Below are 27108 nucleotides of genomic sequence, written 5' to 3'. Positions count from 1 at the left end.
TACAGTGGCGCGGGAACTGGGGGGGGGGGGGGCTAGCGGGGGCTGAGCCCCTCCAGCTTTTCGGCTGGGGGGGTCGTAGTGTATTTGAGCCCCCCCCCCCCCCCAGCTGAAGGAATCGAAATCGGAAATCTACCAACATAGTTTCATAGATTCATACATAGGCGCGGGAACCGGGGGAGGGGGCAGTGGGGGAAGCTTGCCCCCACAACTCTGCGGCCGTGGGGGCGGTGCCCCACAATTTTTCATGAGGCCAGGAACCGTTGGGCAGCTTGTCCTCCCCAAATTAGGGGTCGTGGGTCACAATATAACGGAAGAAAGCATGTAAGTGAAAAATCCACCTCTTTCACTGTCCCGGCAACTCATTTGGCAGATTAAAACCTTTATTCCAGGTTGCCAAAACGGTAGTTTCTTCACTCAGCTGAGACGAAATACCTCACTTTTTTTGCAAATATTTTCGCTTTTATTTCGCTGAAAAGGCCAAGGTCTGAAAAATAAGTGGCTTAAACCGGTGAGAAAACTAAATTTGGGGGTACCCTAAGTTGATCTCTATTATGGTTCAGTTCCCCCCCCCCCCAGTCTTGAAGAAGTTCCCGCGCCACTGAATGTGCAATGTGCATAAGTCAGTCTCCTGCTCATATCTGTACGCCTGGACGCTGTGGACTTTTCAGATCAATTTAGTCCCAGATTTATGTAAGTAAGTTTACAGACTACATAATCGACAAGGATTACAAAGGCCGGTATCTGTTCTTTTTAATTAAAGGACTAGTAAATACACTTCTTGCAAATGCTCTGAAGAATGTCGCATATTGATCCAATTTTCAGGGGTTCTAGCTAGGCTGGTTCACGCGTCAAACTGGTAATGGCTTTTAGCACGTCAGAACATCATGGCTGGATTTTCGTTCACCCGCTCTTTACAGTCATTTGTAGTACATCGGATTACAATTTGGTGAGCCATTCATCATGCAACTCGCACACAATCTTTTATGGCTCAAACACAAATGAAAGCGGTGAAATTGATGGCCTCTGGGCCCAGCAACTGAGCGGAGAATGAGTGCTTCATCAAACGATGATCTTGTTTATGGACAATTCCACGCAATGGTACGGAGAGACGTTAATGCAGCTAAGACAAGACAAGGGAATGTCTTATGAAAAAATAGTATGCAGTGCTCTAGCGAGGAACATCTTGATATATGTAGTTAGGATTTTAAATGACCTTTTCCTCGATAATTAATTGGAAAATCAATAAAAAGTAAATATTATATTGTTTGGCAAATTTTCGAACAACAGTTCTTTCTCAAGCCACATGAAACAATTGACAATGACAATGTTTCATGTGGCTTGAGAATGAACTGTTGTTCGAAAATTTGCCAAACAATATAATATTTACTTTTTATTGAATTTCCAATTAATTATCGAGGAAAAGGTCATTTAAAATCCTAACTACATATATCAAGGGAATGTCTTGCTTAATATTCGAATGCATTAGCCTTTAATGTAAGGTTAATAGGCCTCCTGCAACTGTATGCAACATGCATTTCTCATGTTGTTAATTTCCAAACATGCTGGCGACAATAGTGAACGCCGCAGTTTCGCAACGCAACGCATATCGTATGTATACCCCAATCCACAGACTTATCTATATATAGAGAAGTCGTGCCCAATCTAAATGAATTTTAAAAAACTTCTCCAACCACATGGAATGGTGGCTGGCTCTGCAAACTGCTGAGTACGTTTCCGTTGACAAATACGTGTCGTTTGCGCCGTCTGAATAGTGCTGAGGGCTGTTCTGGTCATCTCGCAGAGAAATGAGATATGTCGCCGTTGACAGCCGCGAGTCTGACCAAAACGCTCTCCATGACATTACTCCTTCTGACGACGCAGCATTTGTCTGTTTTAAACTATATTTTCATGAATATGAATCTCCACGAAATTGTTATACGGTATGTAAAAATAAGAATGTAATGAATGTCATTTGTTACTGAAGCCCCTATGCTGTTATATATCAAACAAATTATATCCAGCCTCAATGGAGCAGTTGAACCACAAATGAAACACGTTGCATGAGAGACAGTTTGTTGGTGTCTCTTTCCTACTAATCATATTTTTATATTTCGTCTTTTTCTGCCAAAGTAACTGCCTTCTAAATAAATTTGTTCGACGATCGAATCAACCCACCTATCGACAATACTATTTCCGATGCCACCCTGACTCCCACACATGGATCAATATGCTGTCATTGACGCATTCTGGCGACATACCAGGACCAGCACGTCTGTTTGCTCTGTCCCACCGGTAACACTGTCGCCACCCGGCTCCTCTGTACCGTCCAATTACCCTCCGGCGTTGGTATGCGCGAGTGTGTTGGCAATTTCCCGCCACCGGCCGGCCACCAGGAGTGGCTGAAGGCTGGTGTAAGGGGAGATTGGCGGCACGTAGCCTCGCCGGGGGCGGGGGGAGGGGACTAAGAAACTGACCTGACCTTACTTGACCTGCCATGACCTTTTACTTACTTGACCATAGGCTTACTTGACCTGCCATGACCTCTTTACCTCGAACGACATACACCACGACACGACCTAACATAAGTAACCCGGAACCCTACGCATATGCAATATGCATGTACTTGTATCCATACAAGTACCTATAAGCAAACCAGAACTGCACCAACACAATATAATTTTACCTGCCACACTCTGTCGCGACCTGACCCGACATACCTGCCATAACACTAACCGACCTAACACGGGCCGACGCGCTCCGGTAGCGGGCGACTTCCCGAGCACCGCAAAGTGCACCTGTCACGCGGCAGCTTTCAAGGAACGGCTGCGTTTGTCGGACCTGGCCGTTCGTGCTGGATTTCTGTCGGAATCGTCGCGGCGTAAGGAGCACTTAATGGATCCGGCAGGCCGGAATGAATGCCGCCCATGACATGTCAGCGACGGAATGCGGCCGAGGGTCCGTTGGCGCACAAGTGCATTTCATTACTCGGTGCTCACCTACTTGGTCGAGTTCCGAGTCCTGTGGATTAATTTGTGAATGATATATGTTCATTATGTACTTACTCTGCTTGGCAAATGTTCTACAAAGAACTTGGAATTTTGTTCTTGATTTTCTTGCAATATCATATGTAGAGATTCTGGGGTAAAAAAGGACCTGTTCGCGCTGCTTTATTTCTGACCTAGAGGAAAAGGTGAAAGTGCTACATAAAATATGACTGATTTTTCAATATTTGCAACTACCTACTCATGAGGATTGTGGGATCATAATGCAAGCGCATTACAAGTATCATACTACAAGTGGTGTATCATAGTTGCATTGAAACAATGCGTTTAAAAGTATTACTCAAGTATGCATTTGAAAGGCAAAGGCTCGCCATTATCAGTGACCAATCTATGACTTATGATTATGTTTTCATTTTTATAGCAGACTTCTGGAATTAACCCTCGCTATTCACACCCTCACCCTCCCGGGCACCCTTCTAACCCTTTCAGTCAGCCGGCATCGCCCGCTCGCTGCCTGCCACCCGATCCCCAGACCTGCGCCACTCTCCATAATGCCACCGCCCATCGGCAGTGTGCTTCCGGACCGAGTCGTTCCTCCATCTCAGCGACATCCGTGTCGGACGTGCATGGATGTGGCCATGAATCATTCAGCGCGTACCGTCCAAGACACGGCGCTGCCCTGCCTAAATATGGCGAGCTGCTTAGCTGTGCATTCACATCGTTTTTATCCTTATCCCGTTCTTCATGTTCTAATGCTCACAATCTTTGTACCCTTTTGACACTCTGAAGTGTTAGTGAATTACTTTTGATCGTTTTACCAAAGTTGCCGAGATGTGCACTTATACAAAACAAAAGTACTATTTATGTTTTGAATCAGAAACGTGTAGTGCTGTCAAAATATTTCGGTGGGGTTTATTCATTTTTTCAGGCCCAGAAAGACATGTATATGTACTAGTATATTAAATTTTTGATCTAATGAAGGTAAGCCCGGAACTTTTGATCACATGGGAACGTTTTGATGTAGAACTGATAAGATCTTTTTGGTGAATGCGTGGTATGTAGGCGCACAAAGGACATGAAACATGATGCTATGTTAAATCTGTTTCTAAAACAATTCATCATAAATGAAGCTTCAAATATAGTTTGTAATGTAATACACGGACTACGGACTGTACTGGGTTGCGAGCAGATATGGAAAGTTATACAGCGCCATAAACTGAATGTTTAAACTTTGTGTAGCTGGGTGCAGTTTCGACGAGAAATAGTCGGAGTGACGGAACGGTTTGAAGATTCCCTCTGTCTCCAGGACATTTTGGCGCAGCTGTTCCGCCATCCCACCGGCTCATGGCTGGGCCAACGACCCCTCTCACAGTCCGGCAGCTGTGCCAGATGACAACGAACAGCAGCATATGAAACCATCTTATTAAACTTTCGCTTAGTGCAGGTATATTATATGGTGAATATCCTCTAAACGTTCCGACTCGCTAGTTGATTCGCGCTTATATATAGCCTTGGATTCGCCCACATGACACATGCGAAGAGCATTCAATGTCGAAACATTCCAAGTCGGTTCTTCGCTTCTTACGTAAACCTGTCTCTGAGCAGATATCCGTCACCTTTCTGTCCTTTCTGACGCGGAAACGACTGCTCGCAATACTCCGATTATGACACCTAATCGACACGGGACGAGCTAATGGTGGCGTGGTCCTGACGGCGTGACCTTTGTGCTGACAGAGGTCACGGGTGGCACGGGTAACTCGGGTAATTGCACGCTACCTGTGCCGCTGCAGCCGGTCGGCCAGCGGCACGCAACTTCCCGCTCTGGCCGATTGACCTTTGTTCTGACCCCTGATGTGATACAGTGGCGTCTGTCTTCAGCTCTGGCCTGGCTGACCTCTGCCCTCTGCCTCGAGACCTCTAGGCTCTACACTTTGCCTCGGTTGACCTGTTCCCCTATCCTCTGCCTCGGGTGACCTCTCGCCCCCACCCTCTGCCTCGGGTAACCTCACTCCTGCCCTCTGAACAAAGTAAAGCAAGTGCAACAGCTGGCCTCATTATTCGACGCTCCAGCGATAATTCATTGCCATACTGGAGTCGCACATGCTTCATTGCTAAGTGCTGATACAATATGTGAAGGTAATATTTATGCCAAATTAAGTGCAGGATTACTAAATTACTAGTTCAAGTGAATATGCATTAATGTAATGGAGAGAGGGTGCATTTGCGCGTACATTATGATCATAAAACCAACGTAAGAAAATAGAAGGCCCTTAAATTATATCATTAGCAACAAGGTAGCCTCTGGCACAAATAATATCTCTAGTTGAGTGTTTTATTCTGAACTTTTGTCTGCGTGTATTGTAAACGGCAGCCGTTGCTTCGATTCACATCATGTTTACAATCACGTAAGAACATACGTTCCTAGCGAGAAAAATTCCTTTTCACTTATCTGACAGACTTAACTCTTAAGTCTGTCTGTCTGTCTGTCTGTCTGTCTTAACTGATTTCTGCCCTATGACCTGACGGAACTCCATCGTCTGTTTCGACCTTTGACCTTTGGTCCCTGACCTGACAGACGTCCACTGCCTGTCTCAACCTTTGACCTGACAGACCTCCACTGCCTGTCTCGACCTTTGACCTGACTGACCACCTTCTATCTCGTCTGACCGTGACCCCTGACCTCCCTCCCTCTGACCGCAGGTGATTAGTTACGACTCCAGCCGCGGCGGCGTCTCTGTAGTCACCATCAAAGGGGCCGTCACCGCCAGCTACCTGCTTATCCAGCGGGCGAGGCCGTCCGATTCGGGCCGTTACAGCTGCCAGCCATCCGGAGCCTCACAGCAGTCGCTGCGCGTACACGTGCTGCAAGGTCAGTGTGAGCTGCACGTGCTACAAGTACGGCTGGTCAGGTAGGTACGGTAGGTGAGTACGGCTGCAAGTGTTATGAGGTCAATGCGGGCGTGCACTTGCTGTGAGATCATTATGGGCTGCGCGTGATCCATTCGAACCCAATGGCTGCACGTGCCGCAAGGTCAGTACGGGCCGCACGTGATACAAGGTCAGTACGGGCTGCACGTGATACAAGGTCAGTACGGGCTGCACGTGATACAAGGTCAGTACGGGCTGCACGCGATACAAGGTCAGTACGGGCTGCACGTGATACAAGGTCCGTACGGGCTGCCCCTGATACAAGGTCAGTACGGGCTGCACCTGATACAAGGTCAGTACGGGCTGCACGCGATACAAGGTCAGTACGGGCTAAACGTGCTTCAATGCCGGTCACGGTCCTAACACAGCGGGCTACCTCCAAAGGAATTCCACTTGAGCTGTCCTGTTGAAACTCTTTATACTTTTCTGCGATGCAATTGTAGGTAACGAACGGTAAGGTGCACACTGCACAGTTCGCACTGCGTAGTTGTTAGGTACCCATTTTAGATGCATGCGGGCGTAATGGACTTTCGCGTCAAGTTTCTGCGAACCCATCATCGTGAATGTTCCCAGACCAGAAGCATCCTGATTAAGTGTCCAAGTTGTTGAATCGGCATTGCTTTATTTCTGTAGTGCAACTGCATTGCATTTTACTTAATTCCCAAGTCATTTCCTGCGGCTGTGGTGGTGGATATGGACTATGGGGGCTCCTACGCTTTGTGCCGCTTTAGATTTCAATGGATGAAGGCTATTACCCTAGGACTTAGTCGGCCATGACCGGGTTGATTGGTGGATCTGATTCGACGGAGCCTATAAGTTCAGGATCCCGATTACACCGCTTTTCAACCACGATGACGGGTTTTATGCGTGCTCGTAACTTTCGCTCCTTTTTTGGAGAGGATATTTTCCTACAGCTGTGCAGTAATATCTACATCGTACAAGAACGTTCCACGTTCCAAGAAGTTATGGAACATCTTTTGAACGCCACCTTATGATGCCTCAAAGGCACTCGACTCGAATAAGCCGTGCTATAACCAGGTTTCTGACGGGGTAACTACACCCTCGTTGGACCATGAAGCCGGCGACTTTCGCTCACCGCTCTCGCACGGCGCTGAACGAACAGCGCTCAGCGCCGAATGGCCGACATCAGCCAGTCATGAGTGGCTTTCGACCGTGTGACGCGCAACACTTTGCCGGCCCATTGGGCGGCCGGTGGCAGCTGGAGGGGCCGTTTCGTCTCGCTGGAGACCGTCCCCTAAAGTTAGGGGGGGGGGGTACGGTGGCAGTCCGCAGACGTTATGGAGAGACGCGCTGTCGTTTGGCCGGACCTCGCCCGTTCTTTATATGTCCGTTGGCCGGTCACCAGCGCTGTCAGCCCTCAGCCGGATACTGCGGACCAGTGGGAGATGACCTCACATCCGCAGTGGCCCACCCACCGTCGCGCGGTGACCTGAGACATTGGCTTTCCGTTCACGGACCATCCGTCACTGGTCATATGTTTGTTTTTTATTGATAAGCCATGCGTGACATCGCTGAGTTCTGAGAAGCAATGAAAATCCGGCGCATGCACTCAAAGTTATATAGAGCCAAACTCTTGCCATTTGTCTCAGTCTCAGTGGACGTCCATCGCTTGGGTGGAATGTCCCATCATACCCAGCAGTGTCCATATCAAGTCCGGCGACTGATGTGGCGCATTCCGGCCGTCCGCAGAGCCGCCTCGTCGCCGCTGCGCCAAACTGCGTGTCATTTGTCTCGTCCGCGCCACGATTACGGCCTCGGCGCCACGACCGTCGACGGTGTGGGGCCAGCCACGAGAACGACGGCGACGACGGCATCGGCGCGGCGGCAGGGAAGAGCAATCAGATCTGTGCCGACGGACACAAAGCCAGGCATTGATCGGGGGTCGAGTTGATCGGCGGACGCATTTCTCACGCCGCTGTCAGGACGGCGCCGCCCGCCGCTGTCAGGACGGCGCCGCCCGCCGCCGTCGCCGTCGTCGTTGCCGTCGCCGCCGTCGTGCCTTCACCAGATAGCGCTCGTAGAGTGCAGTGACGTCCCCTAGTCCATCCAGCCCTGATAAACAGACTCAAAATAACCCTAAAACACCACCCTGGTTATGAGCATTCACTGACTTCTCATGACAACGAAATTGCAGAATATAAAGCGAGACGCCAGAGCTTTCCAAAGTAACGACTGCTTTTCCACAAAGAGAAGCGGCCAGAGTAGGAAAGAGAATTAGCCGAATGTGGAATTACGAAGGCCAGTGGAGTGCCAGCACATGCTAGTTTGCATAATTCGCTTTGGTTTGAAGGCAGATGTATTCGAAAGACGGCTTGAGAGATTTCGAAATGTAAATTAGGATTGGCTTTGTCTTAACTGCAGTTCAGTATCTGCGAAAGGCACAAAAAATGATAGTACGAGTACAAAGCAATGTGATCTTCGAATGTAAGCATTTGGTTTCTAATATTAGAACAATGAGCTGATGACAGGGTTCTCTCAATCATCTAATCTTGGGCACAATACCATATACGTCCTGAATTTAGCCTCTATAAATCATGTCTCAATTTCTAGTGGAATAAACCGGATCCTAGCTGGATCTTCTGACTTATAGATCAATGTCTAATATTGAATACTCGTATACATATAATTGTAACATTGGCAGGTCAAAGTGAGGGAGTGAGGCTTCCTTCGATCCTGCCATAATGGTCAACTTGAACGGCTTCAATGAAAACAGTTGAAGGAAAGAAGAAGGCCATAAGGGAAATAGCAAGATAACAGGAATAGGATGTAAAGAAAAACAACGTTGAAAACAGCGCGGAGTGAAATAAGGCATTTTGTAAGTCGTCTTCTGATGCTGAGGTAGAATTGTTGGAGGGCGACCACAGGGATGAAATTCAATAATGGATAATTCAGGGATTCAGGGACCGCAGGGATAATTCGTTAGGAATTATCCCTGCTAATCTATCATTATCTCAGTAGCATGCGATAAAGCTAATATTCAGCATGTGTTATGTGGGAATAACGAAGTCATGATATTGCAATATAATCTGATATGATTGGCATCCGTCTATAACTCTATAGGATTAGGTCGGTTCACATTTCACAAACATTTTATACGTTCAGCTACTGTCCTACAACTTTCCTTTCCTTTTGGCGAGCATCTGAGTAATAAAGCACTTAGTATGTGTACTTACATATGTTATATGCATGACTTACCCTCAAACAATAAAAACAAAACTACACGTCTATGCAGCGTCTATAAGGGAGCGGTCATCACGTTCCGTCTCCTTTATGCGGGACCTCTGACGTGGGCCTGCCCGGAGGCTAATTGTATCGCATCGTGAGGTCCGAGTGTGGTCAATAGCGCCGCTTTGTCGCCGCACTCTGACGCTCATGCTCGACAAAAACAGGCAGCCAAGATTGACGAGCGATTGTGCCCGATGACCGATGGCCGTGGGCAGGCTAAACATGCATTCCGGGGCCCTGTTCCGTGGTTTCCTCTACTCTTCTCGGCTCTCTGCGCCAATTCGTCGGCTCTCTGCCCCGCCTCCGTGCTCTGTCGTCCCTCTGCTGCGGCATCAGCCGTGGCGGGACCATTCACCGACCGTTGGTCCGCAGATGGGACCATTGACTGACCACTGGTCCGCAGATGGGACCATTCACTGACCACTGGTCCGCAGATGGTCCCACGAAAGGCGTCCTGCCGGACTGTGACCCCACTGCCCCGGCGGCTGGTGCCGAGGAGCCCCACCGCTGTTCATCAGGCCGACTTATGAGCCAGACTAGAGTATAACCATTATCACTCGCCTGAGCGGCGCCGCTTCGACCCCGGTGTAATCCATGTGATATTGTAGGCCATCTCGGGAACACTGTAACAACCCCAGCACTGGCTCTGGCCGAGATCACAAATGTCGTGTTGTTGGCGTGCTATCGGTGCCCGAAGCTGTGTTCATGTGGTAGTGACTTTGGTCCCTACCGCAGTGCGTGCTATTTTGGACCACCGTATCGCCGCCTAGTTTGGCCGGATCTAATTCCCGTCCCAGCGGGCGTGCCGGCTCGGCGATGAAGCAGCCCGTTGGAGTTGTGGCCAACTGGATGTTATTTCACTTTACTTCGCCATCGAGCTCCGCTCAAAGTTGTGTTGAGGCTAAAACTTATCGGCAATAAAACTTGTTGTGAGACTCATTTTTACTGCTTCCCTTTGCTGCTATTCAAAACACTTTGGCTGGAAAATTACCCACGCTATATGAAGTTGACAGTTCTCCGTCGATGTTAATTACATTTTCGATCACTGGCTCAATGACTTGTATGTGAAGAAGTATTTTCAGCCACACTGCATTGTGTGCAAACTTGTATTCCTGTGTGAGCAAACATCATTTGGTGCGACATCGCACCGACGTGTGTACTGTCCGCTGTCCAGCGTCGCTGCAGGTTGAAATAACACTAAACCAAACACTGTTTTTGCACGGTTTGCTAAAGTTAGGACACCAATGCCTGTTACTTTATATATTTTTCTTTACAAAATGTGTACTCGAGGGCAGCGCCTTTCGAGTAGCGCTGCGGCCCGAAGGTTGGGACTTCGAATGATTTATTATATATTAACACCAGATAGCCCATCGTGAAAACGGCTAATATGCTTCGACGAACATTATATTTTATGAAGAAATCACATTTTCAATAGAACACCAGCGAGCGATTTACCACATAAGATGCAGCTGGACTCTTGGATGGTGCCCAGAACCGGCGATGACGTGTGCTGTCATAACGAACCTCGTGCTGATGTGCTAGACGTTTGAGTGGTATAAGTGACCATACACTCAGGGGCATGTCAAACACCAGACGCATAATTATCATCGAGCTGGCGTCGCCAGCAACTGATCCCTTTCTGACGTTGTAAGAGTTGTGGCGATGCTTGTGTAAGCCCTACCCTGCAGGATGCTCCGCAGAAGGATTTATGAATCCTGAGCTTGCAAAGCAAGGTTCTAAGCTTCCGGTACAAAAAAATATAGACGTTTCTGTGTATCCTGCACGTATAGACGTCTATACAATGCACAGTATTTGAGCACACCTATCTGAAAATATAATTATTCTTATTTTGACACGTTTTTCTTGAAACTATTCTTGCTGTGAATTGATACCTATCCCTGGCTTTTGAATATGTCATTGCTCGTATACCACAGAAAAAGAAGCCAAAATCATCAGTTTTTTTTTCACTGCCGAATAAATAGTGATCAGCGACGTGGGTCTGTGGTCAGTAGGACCTCTTATGTGAGTGCATTACTGATGGAGAGAGCCTTTTCGTCTCATACGCGGGGCAATGCAATGTAAATGTGGTGTGTAACACAGTGCCAGTTTTTTGCTGGGACAGTTGCATAATTTATACGGTATGCCTTACATAACCAAGGTTACGAGTGCGTTTTGTCTGAGTGGCCAGACGCCCGGCACTCAGTAATATTGCGTCACAGTGTCTCGCCAAGATGACATACGGGCGGCTCCTCGTGCATTATCTGTGTCATGAGGACGCTGGAATACGTATCGTCGCTATATGTGTATGCATGCATGGGCAGCTGCCATTTGTGTCCTTGGTAATATTTAGGCTCGGAACTCAATGCTTGCTCAATGCTTGCTCACTTTCATTCCTCCATTCATTTTCTTATGATATTTTAAAGATGATGCACGTATCATTCTAAATCTCATCAAAGCCCACGCCATCCTGCACCGAGCAGGTCTACAACTATTGTATCTCATTCACGACCTGTACGCGCCCCTGGCCGCAGGTGACAGCCCCTCTGACGTGTCCACCTCCTCTGACCCACTGTCTGACCTGAACCCCCTGACCCGCAGGTGAGAAGCCCGCCGCCATGCAGACGAGCAGCTGCCCCAGCCAGCCGGGTCGACTGGGTGCCCTGCTCGTCACCCTCCTGCAGCTGATAGCCTGGAGCTGGCTGGCGTAGCCGACCGTCTACCCTGCCACCACCGCCACCGCAACCGCCTCCGCAACTGACGCCACTACCAGAGATACCGCACAGCGCCACATCCGACAGCGTCCGCTACCGTAAGGAAATGTTTTCGAAAAGAGAACAGGAGCGATTGGACTCTGCGAGTGCCCGCCTGGTGCTGCAAGAAACTGATGGATAGTTGGTGTTTTGTGTCGGCGATGGAGGTGGCCTGTTGCTGGGGTGGTGTTACCATCCAGGCCGCTCCTGAGAAGGCAATCTCTAAGAAAGTGGACGGTAGGAAGGACCAGAGTGACCTGCAGGAATGACTGGGACGAAGGACATGTGTTGTCCGCGGTTTGGCGAGGCCGCATCGATGTCGGGCGAGCGCGTTTTGACGATCGTGACGGCGTAACGGAGATGTGACGGTGGCGATGGCGGAAAGACGTGACGCGGTGCGATCGTCACCACGGCGTCACGTTAGTAAACATTGGCGAAGGGCCGAATTCGCCGCAGCTTCATCGGATGTATTCGCTGTGCAGTGAATGTTCTCGCTGTCTGGGGAGCACTGTGACACTAAACAACGGATGTCGTCAGCCGTCGTAACAGGGCAAAAACACTGACGACCACGACGGAAATATCCGCTGACTCGCGTGTCTGCACGCACCTGAGCGACCTTTGGTTGTGGGAGACTCGGCGACTTCTGGTGGTCAACTGGCCGGTGCCTCCTGCGACTGAGCCAGCGGCAGCTCGGAGGCCATCTGATGACTGCTATGGAGTCCTCCAGCACCGGAATGGTGACTTTCCTGAGACGGACCTCGATGGCGTTCAGGTGAGATGTTGATGATACCTAATCGGTGTGACTGTGCAACTTTGATCAAGAATTATAATAGATGTATTTAAATCTAACGTGATAGCGCAGTTTTCCAGACTTCCCTTCAAAACACTTCCAATACACTTCCTTTTTAAGCTCGGATTTTTTAGTGTATGAATACCTGTCTTGTTATGACATTAAACAAAGCGTTTCTAACTGATGGCAGTTGACGACGTTCAAACAACTCACAAAATTACTGCATCCATTGATGTAAACTAGGCCCACGGACAAATAACTTGCATACTTTGAAGTCAAAACACCACTTTATTACTTTGACAAACTTTTCCGTCAGTGAAGTAGTCTCAACAGTTCAAGAAAAAATAACGGAGCAGTCACTCACATCACAGTGAGGAGATGTTAGTGATAGCAAGCTATCAAAGGTACTTTGTGCAGCTAAGATGTCCTGGAACAAAAGCCTTTTAAAATGCACGTTGATCGGTTGTCTGGATTAGTGGCGGCGGAATAGGGGGTGCAGGGGGTGCAGCTGCACCCCCATCGAAAAACATGGGGGTGCAAACATATCTTTTTGCACCCCCAAAATCCGTACAAGGGGCCCGTCGCACCATCCAATACATTTTCTCCTGAAAGCCAGTGATCGGGAAACGAACACTGATGTAGAATCATCCGGGATGTCCAATTATGGTCAGGAGCGCCCCATGCTAGTCTTTGGGGTCCCCACACCGGCTAGAAGTGTCCCAAGCCGCGTTTGGTGCTCCATGCGGCATCTGAGGGCCCCCACGACGGCCTCAGAGGGCCCTTTTATGACGATATCTGAGGGCTCCCACGACGACCTCTGTCCCCTGGGGCCCTACAACGGCCACTAAGGGCCCTCATGACGACCGCTGAGGGTCCCACAGAAACTCCAGGGCCCTAAGGAGACTCCAGGGGCCACGCTGGCCTCTGAGGGCCCCTATGACGGCCTCTGAGGGCCCTTACGATGATCTCTGAGGGCTCTCACGACGACCTCTGTCCCCTGGGGCCCTATAACGACCACTAAGGGCCCTCATGACGACCGCTGAGGGTCCCATAGGACTCCAGGGACCCCGCTGGCCTCTGAGGGCCTCTACGACGGTCTCTGAGGACACTCGTGACAGCCCTAGACCCAACTCAAGTCTGAGGGCCCATTTGGCTTCAGACGGCCCAGCGACGGCCTCTGAGGGCCCCAACACAACCAGGCTGCAGGGGCTATGCTGGCATCTGAGGGCCCTGCAACGGTCTATTGAGGGCCCTAACGATGGCCTCTAGCGGTCTTACCAAGGCCTCTGAGAGCCCTGAAAAGGTATCTGAGGGCCCATGAAGACCCTCACTATGGACAAGGACCCTCATGACGACCTCTGATGATCCTCTCGAAAGCTTCTAAAGGCCCTCACAACAACTTCTGACGACCCCAGGACGGTCCCTGAGTGGCTGAGGGCCCTGACGACGACCTCTCTGGGCCCTCACGATGGTCCCTAAGACCCAACGCAAGCTCCAAAGGCCCACGCTGGCGTCTGAGGGCCCCATGACGGCCTCTGAGGGCCTCGACGCAGGCAGGCTCCAGGGGCCATGCTGACCTCTGAGGGCCCTCTTGACGGCTTCTAGGGCCTAACGAAGGCTTCAAGGGCCAATGCTGGCCTCTGAAGAACCCTACGACGGCCTCGGAGGGTCTCAACTCAACGCAGGCAGGTGCCAGGAGACATGCTGGCCTCTGAGGGCCCCGCAGAGTTCAGATTCAGAGGACCCAACGACATTTGTGGACCTTACGAAATACAAAGGTCTTAGGTCTCCGAGAGCTCACGCAGGCTCCTGGAATTCTACACTGATTCTCAGGCCCCCTGTCGACTTGTTGAGGCACTTTATCTGCTATTGGTGCCCCGTCGCCGGCCTCTGAGAATTCGGAACTTATGGGCCATGGGCCCTACACCGGCTTTTATGGCCCCTACATCGACTCTTGGGACTCATGACCCATGAAATGTGGGTCTAAGCGGCTTCTAAGAATCCCCATGCTGGTTCTAGTAGCCGCCAGCCGAATATTTGGGCTCACACGCGAGCTCCTGGGACCTCGTGCATACCCCAGGGGTCTACCTGCCTCTAAGACCCCACACCTACTTTTGGGGCTCAAACGCTTGCCCCTGAAGGCCCCACTGAGACCCCTTTCCTCTATTCAGTCCTCCATACCGGCTATTTAGGCTAAGCCACGGCTCCTGTGGCCTCCATCCCGGCTTTGGAGGGCCTCCATACAGGCTTTTTGGGGTCCGATGCCGGTTTCTAAGAGCCCTCAAAAGACTTTCGAGCTTATACTGCCTTCTGAAACCTTTCAGCAACTTTCAAGGGACCGACCCTGATCGGAGGGCTCATTCAGTCTCGGGAGTCATGTAGGCCTCTGGAGGAGTCTCTATGTGGTCGGTTTCCAAGGGGCTTCTAAACACAGTCTTCTTGGAACGGTCTCGTAGGGCCCTCAGTGGTCCACTGCAGATCCAGAAAAGTGGTTTGAGACGCTGCGGAAGATGGCTAAACTAACAGATTACTTAGCCGATAAAAAACTAGCTGCATTTGCTTCTTTATGCTTTCATTATTTGAGATAGGTACTAGGTAGGTAGGTAGGTACGCTGCAATTTCAAAACTACAAAACTTGTGTGTATGGGGATAGTTTTCCAAAATCTTCGTTTTTCATAATTCAATAATAGTCACTCAAAAAATGAGGGGGCCCAAAACCTCCAGAGGGGCCCCTTGAGAAAACTTTGCACCCCCATCCAAAATTACCTTCCGCCGCCACTGGTCTGGAACGAGAATTGGTTTAAGAATTTTGCTCTATTTGCGCCGTCTGAGCTTCGAGCTAAGGTATCTGCATGTCAAGCCCAAATCCGATTGGTCAACTTGATAAATATGTACCCAGAAAACAGGTTTGGGGGCTGAACTGTACTGAAATCTAGGATTTGTGAAATGTGTTTGCTGCTACTTCCACGCAATTGAAGAGACACACTTTGGATTCCGACACCAGAAAGTACGTTGTATGCTGCAATCAATGACAGTTCGTCTCAAGTTACCAGTGCCTAGCGTCCCGTTGCATGCTTGAAAAAATAAATGAGCTATAAAAGTGCTGTGGTGGGTGATACTAAGCGGTATATTTATGGTGAGAATGCTTTGAAATTGACGTTGAAGAGGTATTTTCCGCTTCAATCTCTATTCTAATTCCAAGTTTAAAGTACAGATATAGCTTACGTTTTATCACATTTTTTTTCTATTAACGTTGACTTTTATTATTTGTTATTGGAATAAACGAACCGGACCACCCAACCGTTTAGGATATGTTACTGTAATCTTAGACCTCTAAAATCGATCAAACAGCTCTGCGGATTTGTGTACCGACTGGCTCAGTTCTCATTCTGTGTTGCAGTATATATGGCCGATAATACCCCCTGAGCCTTCAATGTAGACTGAATTTACTGGGCTGCATGAAGGCCCACGTCTGTGACAGCACATTCAGTACCAGAATACTGACACATATTCTGTCGTGATGCAGCTGTCCTGGCAATATTCTTGACAATTCATACAACAAATACGATGTGCAAACATTCTGCAGCTGGTTGGGGACGCGTGGGTGCCACCTCATGGTCGATGTGCCGCCGCAGTATCGACATGCAGTGCTGCGAGCGCTGTCCAGTGTCCAGCCGTTTGGACAGCCCGTCTAGCTGAGGGCTCTGCTCGGAAAGGGTCATTGGACGGTATCTGTGCCACCGGCTCTGTCAGAGCCCGGCCACTGAGGGTCTCACTGCCGGAGGATGTGATGAAAGACTCTTCACATGGCAGCCCATTTGGGCCTGCTCATCTCATGACTGAAACTCCAGAGGCGGAGCTCTGTCAAGGTGCTGCTCCACAGCGCTCATGAAAGCTGATGTGCTCCGGGTACCCCCCCCCCTCTCTCTCTCACTCACTCTCTCTCACTCTCACTCCCATTCCTCACTCTCTCACTCACGCACTCACTCATTCACTCACTCACTCACTCACTCACTCACTCACTCACTCACTCTCTCTCTCTCTCTCTCCCTTTCTCTCTCTCTAGCTCTATGCTGATCTCGCTCTCTCCCTCTCTCTTTCTCTCACGCTTCAAGTAATCCTTCTTTTTATGACTGCGCAAATTTCTTGTTCCCCTACCAGGTTGACTGTTGACTGAGCGTCGGTCCATTTCACAACCGTTACTGGCTTTACAACCTACATACCATAAACTAATGCAGTCGGTCCTTGTAGCTCCTGTCGTTTTCCTAACCACCATCTCATTTTCGATAAGCACAACGTTTAATTATTAAAACTAGAACCCCTGTCTGGCTCGCAAGCTCGCGGGCTCATCGTCTGCAATATGCTCGGGGATGTCTTTGCCAACGGCCAATTATCCCCGTTCTCTTCGGTCTGGCCACGAACGAGCCCCGGTGACAGATAATTAATGTGGCGTGAGGACCGTTTAGCGTGGCCTAATTAAGCGCCCGGGTTCCGGCCGTGCTGGCCGTGCCACTGCAAAACCGTCACCCAGCCGGGCAGGGCGAGCAGTGGACGCTGGACCAGGGTAGGACTGAGAAATTGGAGACTACGGAGGGCTGAAGATGGACGGACCACTAGCAAAGAGGGCTCGACAAGACCACTGATTTATCTGCTAGCAGAAGCCAGAAGGAGAAGCTCGATTTTTATGCGCTCGGCGTGATAGATGCTAATATTAGACAGAAATACATAACGCATACCTCACTCGGAGGAAGACGGATTTTGTCCGCACCGGGTCGACCTCACAAAGGCCTGGTGTAGCTCCAACCTCAGCTCGTCACCGGATCACCCGGCCCATCGCGGCTGCCGTTATCGCACTGACTGAACGTGACCGGCACGCTCGAGTACACGGTTACACTCTGAGGGGTGTCACGGACGCCGTGATCCATTTAACACCGCGCTGAATGGACTGCCCCGCCGGCCAGACGCCATTTTTCAGCTGAATCGGCTGGCATTCGTGACCTTGTTTCAGATAAAGTCGTATTTGGTTCAAATGGTTGTATCAATGGTTAACAAATATCCCCTGTACCTATTATTTTGTGTCTCCATATCGGTTACTTGGCATCGCTAAGCAGTCTGAATCTGCAAAATTTCTGCATTTGATTATAACGTCTAGCTTACAGACCATTTCACAAGAAACCTATTTACATAACAACACAATTAGCTTCCGCGGCAGCCTTGCGATGCACGACAGCATCCCTCATCCTGCATTGTTTCCTCCTTTGAGAAGCCGGCGCCGCTTCAGCCGGCACCCCAGTTGCCGGCGGCATCAATCGCAGCCGCGGTCTCGCAGTGCTCTCGGCAGCCGGCGATTTTTGCGCTCCATTGACGCCGACCGACCGTCGTCGACCGCCGCCGCTGCCGTCGCTCGCGACTCTCCGTCTGTCGTCGTGTTTCGCCCGCGATGCCACCGGTCCGAGCTCGGGTGTGGCGGCAGCAGCGTGCCGTGGTCGAGCTGGCGGTCTGAGTGGCTCTCGTGAGTTGATGGCTACGGCCGCCGTGCCAGGCACCGCGGCGCCGTGCTCTCTCCGACTCTCTTTCTCTCTCTAGCTTCGCCACGAGGAGCGGCGATGGAGCGGAGCGCTGCGGCGGTGAATCGGCGGCGACGGGCGCGGTGGTGGCGACGGGGGCGACGCGATGGCTAGGGGGTGGTTGTGTAGGCGGCAGAGGGGGGAGAGTGATGGGATGCTGCTTGAGTGGTGGTTGTGGAGTGGAAGCTGACTGGGTGACAAATTCGAGAATGGCTTGCCCTAGAAGCTTAGGTCAAACAAAACAAATGGAAAACAAATGTCGAAACAAGCAAAGGGAAAACAAATGTCAGGGGAGGGGAATATTTGTTATGGACTAAACTATGTAAGTTTTGTTTTGCTTTCGGCTACATACTTCTTAACTTTTGAAGTTAAAGTTATTTTAAACATCATGCCAGCCCTTCACAAGCAAGACAAAAATGCAATTACATATGCTGCATTTGGATGGCACGATACAAACCAATGCGATTGATGAATGCTCTTACGTAACTCAGCATCGAACAATGAAATCAATTTAGGGAACCAGCAGCTTCTACAGTAATTTAAGTAACTAAAACATACGCTTTTTATGCAAAAGTTTTAAGTGCTTATCGTTCCGTATAGTAAGTAACATCAACATGACGTTCCTAACTGCTCGTGATTTTGCTAGGTAGGTCGAAGTTCAACCTTTCAGCTTTCCCTGTCCGACTTCATCGAACATGATAGTTCTCCGCCACGAAAACAGCCTCGGAGAAATACCACACAAGATAAATTCCCCAAATAAAAATTGTGCGCACTTCATCTACTTCAAATTAGCTGTGGTAACTGGACCATTCGTCACTGCCGTGGGCTTATTTTCCGGCCGTTTACGACGGGCTGTGTTGGATTTGCGGAGGAAGTCGTAAGTCTCCATTAATACCCCGGCACGGTGGCAGAAACCAGGACATACAATTACCGACGCGAGACATCCGACTGTGCCGCCATCGACCGCGCACAGAAAGGAGACAAGAAACTCCAACCACAGCACAGTTGAACTTTACGTAGATGCCGAGAATAGGCGAAAATAGGGGAACAAAATCATTACTTAGCTTATGTTTGGCGTGTGCATCACCCCCAGGATTCATAACCATTAGCCATGCTTTTTCATTGTCATGCAATTTAGAGTCATTTCCAATTTTGTTGTGTATAAGCTTCATCGCACCCGAAGCTAGCAACGAAACCTCGAATTTCTGAGAAACGCTTGACCATGAACGATGCTTCAATCCTTCAGCGCCTTCTCAGCCAAAGTGGCTTCCCCGTCGAATGGGCTTCGGAAGCCAGCCGTCCGACCGACCTATCGGAAGTCGATGAATCGGACCGTCCGCACCGCCCCCGACCAATCAAAGAGCCCCACCCACACCACCCTCACTTTGACCGTGGCGGGTCCGACTCGCCCCACCGGACCTGCCTGCATGTCACTCCGTGCCAGACAGCCAATCATGACGCAAGGGTCAATTGTGACGCAGTGTGGAGCTGTTTTAGGAGGCACGAAACACTTATGGTTCAAAACAAGGGTTTGGTTCTCGCGTGAGTACAGAGCTCGCATTAACATCTAATTCAGATGCACAAAGGGCTGCGCTACCTTTGTGCATCACTATCCTCCGTCGGCAATGGCATGGGCGGCGGTCGGTAAGCCGCCTATATTTTAACCGGCTGTCTGTGGCCGTCTCATTAAGGCCAGCCGGCCATGGCCGATCCATAGCTGCGATCGGCAATATCGGCAGGCGCCGATCTGGCTCGGTCGTTTGCTGGCCGCGGCAGAGGAGCGACGCTGACTCAGGGGCGCAGGCCGCGCCGGGATCGGTCGCTGATCCGTGCCAGAAGGGTGCGAGTCCGGGTACGGAGCGCCGCACTGGAATGAGGAGATCTGTATGTGACAGAGACACGCATCGAGAATGTCAAAGAAACGGCTGTGTTTGTGAAAAACAGCAATATTCAGATATTTGGGAGTCGCGGTGAAATACGAGTGTTGTCGACGGGGGCGCTAAGCATTCAGCATGGCCTACTGTGTCAGAATAGCTCGAATGCAAAGCATTTTGCCGCTCCAAAATGTCACCAATTTTACCTCAAGCTACAGAGAGTAACGCATATCTTTGCCATTTAATTCTTTCCTGACATGTCTTGTGTTTACCATGGAATTCCTTAAACAATTTATCGTGCGAAAACTTCCGTAAGCACCCTATCAAAAGTCCATTTCTGTTCTCATCACTTTTTCACCTGATAAGGTCATCTTGTGCAACCCATTGCGGTGTTTTCCAATTTGCGCGCTAACTGTAGCTTCTGCCAGAGACTTAGAAGAAGTCGGCAGGTCATCTCAGTTCTCAACTTCAACTGTAAGAAGTTGGGCTAAGTCAACGCCTGACCCCTAGTCCACTCAAACAAACTCACCCTGCCGGGACAGAATTGGAGGCCGAAGGGCGCGGTCAAAAGTACCGGAGGTCAACTACAATTCATTAAGCTAAAAGCCCAAGCTCGTTTTTTTCTATCAGCCTCAGCGTAAGGGGTAATGACTTACTTTCACGATGTAATAAACAGGATTGCGTGAGTAAACATGTAAAAAACACTGCCGCGGAAACGAGCTACTTGCACTCACTATTGTTCACGCTGGCAGTTATTTGGTCTTTTCCGATTAAAAGTTGTTTGGGTTTCGTTTTGTTATAAAAAACGCAAATTTTCGTCGATTTCGGTTGCTGCAGGGACTGGGCGCATTTGTCCGAATCTGCAAGCGTACGATTGCAATCATAGAACTAGAAAAAAACATGGATTGAAGCCTAACTTAACAACATAATTCTCCTAGAGTTAATGCAAATCATGATATAAATGCGATAGATGTAAATATTTTTTTTAAGAAGTTTTGTCCGAATGGCTGAGTGGGTACTTGGCGAATGACATTACGGACCGACCAGTCGACACTGCCCATAACCAGTTCACCGGTAATTATTTCAGCCGCCGTTGGTATGTACCGCAGTAAGATGCGGCGCAATATTCTCGGGTCTAGCTTGGCCCTCTCTTATCTGTTGCCATCTATAGGAACGTGGGTCAAAGGACGTACTGCTCTCCGGCTGCGAACTCGCTGCCAACGAGTTACGAGACGGACGCCTTGTTTATTACGGCACACAAATGAAACTAATTCCTCCTTTCGCTAGCTCATGTAGTGGAACAAAGATCTCTCTCGGTGCCGAATGACTGAATGACTACGGGGATCGGTGTGACATGAAATCGGACAGCCAGTGCAGTGGTTGACGTTTGTCTGCGATGACGACATAGGTACAGGCGAACAGCTCACGCACTTCTCACTAAATGCACACACGCTGCCTGTGACACCGTGAACCTCATACCCTGCTGTTGTTTTATTTTTAGATTTTGTGCTTGATAGTTAGGTAGATGGCAATAACCAACTTACCTGATTATGGGATTGTTCAAGTTGCTGACAGCATTGCCCATTTTCTTTGTTTCAGGCGGACGTGGAGCGGACACCCGATCGAACGTCGGTCACGTTCGACAAATGCTGAATAGCGAAATGTGTGAATTTCGCCACCGATCTCACCTGTCTATCTTGGTGAAGACTTCCGTGATGGAGAATGTGTGTCTGCGCAGGACGAGTCGTGAGCACCGTGCCGCGAGTCTGCGGGGGACGAGTCGTGAGTCTATCGTGCCGCGAGTCTGCGGGGGACGAGTCGTGACTCGTGAGTCTATCGTGCTGCGAGTCTGGGGGGGACGAGTCGTGAGTCTGAGAAGGACGGTTCCAGACGCGGTCGCTCGATCCCCTGGGCACTGGGGAGAACTGTGTAACCGAGTTGCGGATGGGCCTGCGACCCTGAGCCAGACACCGAGATGGGCTCGTGAATGGCTGCATCTGTCTCTGTCGCCAAAAAGTCCGACGGTGCTTTGTTCGACGCCACTAAATTACTAATGCCTTACAAGGATAGAGCATGTCAAAATAAATCACCGGCCTAATTTGAAGGGAGAGTTGTGTGATTTCGATGGCTGGCAGTTCGACAGCAGACAGAACTGCACAAAGGATAACAGATGTGTTTGTTTACCCGGTGGCTACATATGGACCTATAGCCCGCATGATGGTGTCGCCACTGGACGTTGTAGACTCTCGTATGTGATTGTTGGAGCGTCAGATGACAGATTAAATATCTTATATCCAGGTTCATGTTCATATTTGAATGTTGATGTGAGTTGAAGGATAACGCCTGCTGAAGGCAGGCTACCATGTTATGTGTGCTCATGTTAGCGTTCACTCGACGTGATCTGTCTTGTTGTACAATGGTGAGTGAAGGACAGGACGGTGTACTTTAGTGTTGGTTTCAAATCTTCTTTGACAAATTCCGGTTTTGCTCACGGTTTGTGACCGAGATTTTGCTCTCCGTGGATGAGGTCGACCGAAATGAAATTCTGTGGACTAATAAATGCTGGATATCACAAACGAACTAAGCCCTGCTGACCTGAGTGCAGCAGAATGTCATAGGTATCTAAATAAGACCAGATCGATGTCCAACCACACGACCAGCCGACAGATCCGACCTCTTCTTGGCGACAGATCAATTGGTTTTTCGAGAGTAAAAAGCTAAAAACAGCTTTTATGGAATTTGGAGAAACTTTCTGGGGGGAGGTATGCCCCCCCCCCCCCCGCAGCGTCCAAGACCGTCTTTCTGCATCCACCAGTGCATTTCACATCACAACTCCTTAACACAACACCGATTTAATACGTCCAGATCTTGTGACGTCATAGAAAGAACAGGAGGAACAAGTATATAAAAACATGGATGTATTCTTGACAAAATCCATGTACTTATACCTAGGAGATGTTTAGAGATGAGGGTTAAACCAGAGTATTTGCGAAATTGATCTGTATTAGACTTGGTGACCCCTTCTGAGCTGGTCTCGGTACGAGTCGATGATAAATGGATCTGTCGTACCAAATGAACGTCTCCACGTGTTGCAGCTTACGGCGATAACGGCTAAGCAGGCCTGAATTCGGCATCGCGGGATTGGGGCCGACGGAGATCGTTAGCTCCGGTCGGTGGGTGCCCGTCCGCCACGGTCACCTGCATAGAACATTGTCTCGCTAATTCCGGCAACACATGACCACTTTTGAGTTTTGACTAGTGAAGACTGAGATGTAGACTGCACCTGAGTGCACACGCACAGAGCTCTGGGTGGAGGGGACGACATAGCTATTTAGGCATACATATGCCAGTTTTCGCTCACAGCCTGAGATAGTAATTATAATAAGTATAATTATAGTGGTGTAACGTTCTGAACGGTCACTAAAGTTTCTATTTATCCTATTCTTTCACGGGTCTGTGATTCTCTCTCTCTCTCTCTCTCTCTCTCTCTCTCTCTCTCTCTCTCTCTCTCTCTCTCTCTCTCTCTCTCTCTCTCTCTCTCTCTCTCTCTCTCTCTCTCTCTCTCTCTCTCTCTCTCTCTCTCTCTCTCTCACTCTCTTTATCTTTTTCTCTCCCTCTCTCTCTCTTTCTTTATCTCTCTCCCTCTCTCCCTCTCTCTCTCTCTCTCTCTCTCTCTCTCTCTCTCTCTCTCTCTCTCTCTCTCTCTCTCTCTCTCTCTCTGTCTCTCTCAAAATAATTTGCAGAATACGAATGAAGAAGTTCGCATATGAGCCTTTCTATCATGCTTCAATCACAGCTCACAGCATTGCAACGAACGCCCAATGCCTGCCATCCGGCCTGCTGTCGTGACCCCGTGTTCTGCACGATAGCATCACGGAGCACCTCCGACTGTGCGGAAAAGTTGCAGTGCTGGCGATTTCTCAGGCTCCTGACGGCACGGGAGCCCCTCCACTGCACGGAGCACACCCCACGGTGGTCGTAAGCGTCGCATTGCCCCGTTGAGGCTGGCTCGTTCGACTGGCCAATGAGGCGAGCGGTGGGCCACGGGAGCAGGCCGGTACCGAGTGCCAACTTCCGACTGGCCTCCACTTCAGCTCGGTTGCGCGCACTCCAGTTCCCCGGCGGCGTCCGCATTTATCTACCGAGAGAAACGGAGAGCTCTGGCTAGCTGCGTGGAAAATGATTTCATTCTTGAGATGTAAAGATATCTGCAGGCACGCGTCGAGAGCAGGCAGCCCGCTGGCGGGAGCGGGACGACGCTTCTGTCAGACTTTGGAGGAATTCAACGGCCGGCGCCCGGCAGTGCAGATGGCGACGTCAGTGATATTAAACGCCGCCGCGATGAATAAAACGCAGGGAGGATGAGAGAAAATCACTGGAAAAAATATTGACTCTCTGTTGAGTTTTTCAGTCATATCTAACTTCGAGCCAATGTCAAAAGACACGTGAGAATGTCATAAACAGAGGTTGTATAGCAGCAAAGCGGCAGGCATATTTCGAAGTTGTTTTTCTCAGTTAGAACTATTTGATGTCACTCATAGACCTAGTGCATCCCGATCTCGATATCTAGAAGCATGGCTCACCTCTTTGGTCACCATTTTATGACCATTTAGTTGACGACCACTAGCAAAGTATTCCAGAAAGTCAGGCTTTTAATATAACGACTCTCTTCCAAGCAAGTATGTAGTTTACTGAGGAGAGGGGTTTGAGAGAGGGACAGCTGAGAAAAAAGTGGTTAAGCTTAGGGTCTGTGGCTTAGGTTAAAAAGGAATACCAATGCACAATGAGTCTGTCCTACTCATGCACATCGGAGAGACAAGAACTCATATCTTGTAAATTAAATTCATATTCTGTGAAGGGAAGGCTTATTTACACCAATTACGAACCATACTTACAAACTGCATGGCTATGGGATATCGTTTTTGTTGAACGTTTTACCGGTAGTTGTAACTAACTTTCTTCTCTAACATTTCCAGAGAAGCTGCAGGCGCACAAGTGCTCGTTATTAGAACTTGTCCCATAAGTGTTGGGTCGCAGGATAATTAAGTCATTAAATGTAACTGCATATCGTTTAAGTCGACAACAGCTCTGCGCATTCAACCAGACAGTACAAGCAAAGCGTAAAGTACAGGCTCCACGGCACACTTTTTCGGTTTTCGTTTCGTTTTTTCGCTTTTTCGGCTTCAGTAGACGATCAGCTTCACTTGATAACATTGGTGTAGCTCCACGGCAGCGAAACCGAAAAAACGAAATCAGCAACTCGAAAAAGCGACGCGAAAAAACGAAAAAAACGACTCTAAAAAGCGAAAAAGCGACTCTAAAAATCGAAAAAGCGAAAAAGCGAAGCGACTTGTCCAACCCAAAAGTTTGGATCGACAATCAGTTTTTCGGCTTCAGCACGTGACGATGTGGTGATACTGATGCATGTTTCCAACGATTCATATTTCGGTACTCCTAATGGAAAGGAAGGAATGTAATCGCTCAATAGTATTTCAGTGTCGATATGCTCATATTTTCCACGTGAAAGGATTGAATAGCGGTTAATTATGCGAGATATATGCACGTATTTATTTCATCTTATGATCTTTTGTAAAACCTGTTCATCATGCTTCATAGCCGCACCCTGCTAGGGGAGCGGTGTTAGAACACCACCTGCAGATTTTCGCTAATATCTCAAAAAAGGTGACGTTTCGCGCCACTGTTTTTGTCACACCTTATCAAGCACCTTTTTTACACATGCTATGAAAATTTCAGGACCAAGGTCTCTCAAGATCAGGTCACCAGGTCAGGTAACCTGGTGAGGTGGTCAGTGTGACCAATTCAGAAAATGTTCCAATGCTTATCATTGCTACACCAGGTAACGGATGGCTTTGGAACTTTCAGCAATTCAAGAGAGTATCAGTATGCATGTCGCCATGTGTCCTCTGGTATTTCACACGCCAACGACACTTATTTAGCCGGATGATAGACAAGGACTGTAGGAGAGCGATGGGTAGATAAGGATGGTGAGGAAGACGCCAGCCGCTGCCCGATTCCAGCCTCTCGATGGCGAGACCACTGTAATCGGACAGATCAACCGATACTCCGGCGCCTCGATGGCAAGGTTAGCCGGAGCCGACTGGTCGCACCCCTGTCTGAGCGGAGACTCCGCACCCGAGCCTCGATGGCAAGACCCGGGGAACGAGTTTAAGCTCAGTGACTCGATGGCGAGACACTGTGGCCGCCTCCCTCACACACCCCGGAAAAGGCCGTGTTATGAGTCCCGGATGAAAGGAAATGATCGGCTACTCGCACGCTATGAAGACCCGCTGCTGTTCACTGTCCCGTCCCCTTTTCCACTGGTCCAGCTCCTCTCCACACCAGTTAAGATATTTTCACTTGCTGTATTGTGCACCACCACCACACCACAGCCAGCGCACCACTTCCACCCACACAGCGAGCACTTCCCCGCCGAGCATCCAGAACGAACACCCTCGAGCCCGTGCGCCGACCGAGGTCACCTCGCCGGCGCCCCGAGGGCAGGAGCCACACAACCATCACAGGGCCGCTTACAATGAGCCAGCTCAGTGCCGGCAAGCCCGAGCGCCACGTGGTCGGCCGGCCGCCGCATGGCCCGCTCGGTGGTCCCGGCGGCCCGGCCTGCAGCGCCGGTGCTAACAATGCACAAAATGTATATCACATAATTTCGATATCGGTAGCCCAAGGCCACGTCAATTTTGCGACCCCCCCCCCCATTGCCTAGAAACTGAAAATTGAAAGGCGTTTTTTTAACGACGTCATTCTAAACACTCTCAGGCTTACAAGTACAAGAAGCGTATAGGAACATGGGTGCAGTGGATGCAGCTGCAGCTGCACCACAATAAATTACGAATAGGTGCGACAGTGCATTCTGCACCCAATAATCTGAAGCAAAAACACCTTTCGCATCAACGCTACTTCACATGCAGTATG

General features: G+C 49.5%; 1 protein-coding gene across 1 annotated transcript in view; it reads left to right on the top strand.

Annotated features, from left to right (window-relative positions):
* LOC122376760 (zwei Ig domain protein zig-8-like) overlaps positions 1-22737 on the top strand; it is a gene marked incomplete at its 5' end in the record, with an annotated part of 43315 nt that extends 20578 nt beyond the window's left edge. Inside the window, 3 exons of the mRNA XM_043356701.1 lie at positions 5703-5871; positions 11775-12698; positions 21757-22737. Coding sequence (XP_043212636.1) covers positions 5703-5871; positions 11775-11884 — 279 coding nt within the window. The remainder of the gene's footprint in view (positions 1-5702; positions 5872-11774; positions 12699-21756) is intronic.
* Positions 22738-27108: the final 4371 nt, after the last annotated feature.

This window comes from Amphibalanus amphitrite, unplaced genomic scaffold, assembly GCF_019059575.1.
Source record: "Amphibalanus amphitrite isolate SeventyFive unplaced genomic scaffold, NRLGWU_Aamphi_draft 002283F_arrow, whole genome shotgun sequence".
Classification (NCBI taxonomy): Eukaryota; Metazoa; Arthropoda; class Thecostraca; order Balanomorpha; family Balanidae; genus Amphibalanus; species Amphibalanus amphitrite.
The sequence above is the reverse complement of the archived record's forward strand: the minus strand, read 5'-3'. Positions and strand labels throughout refer to the sequence as shown.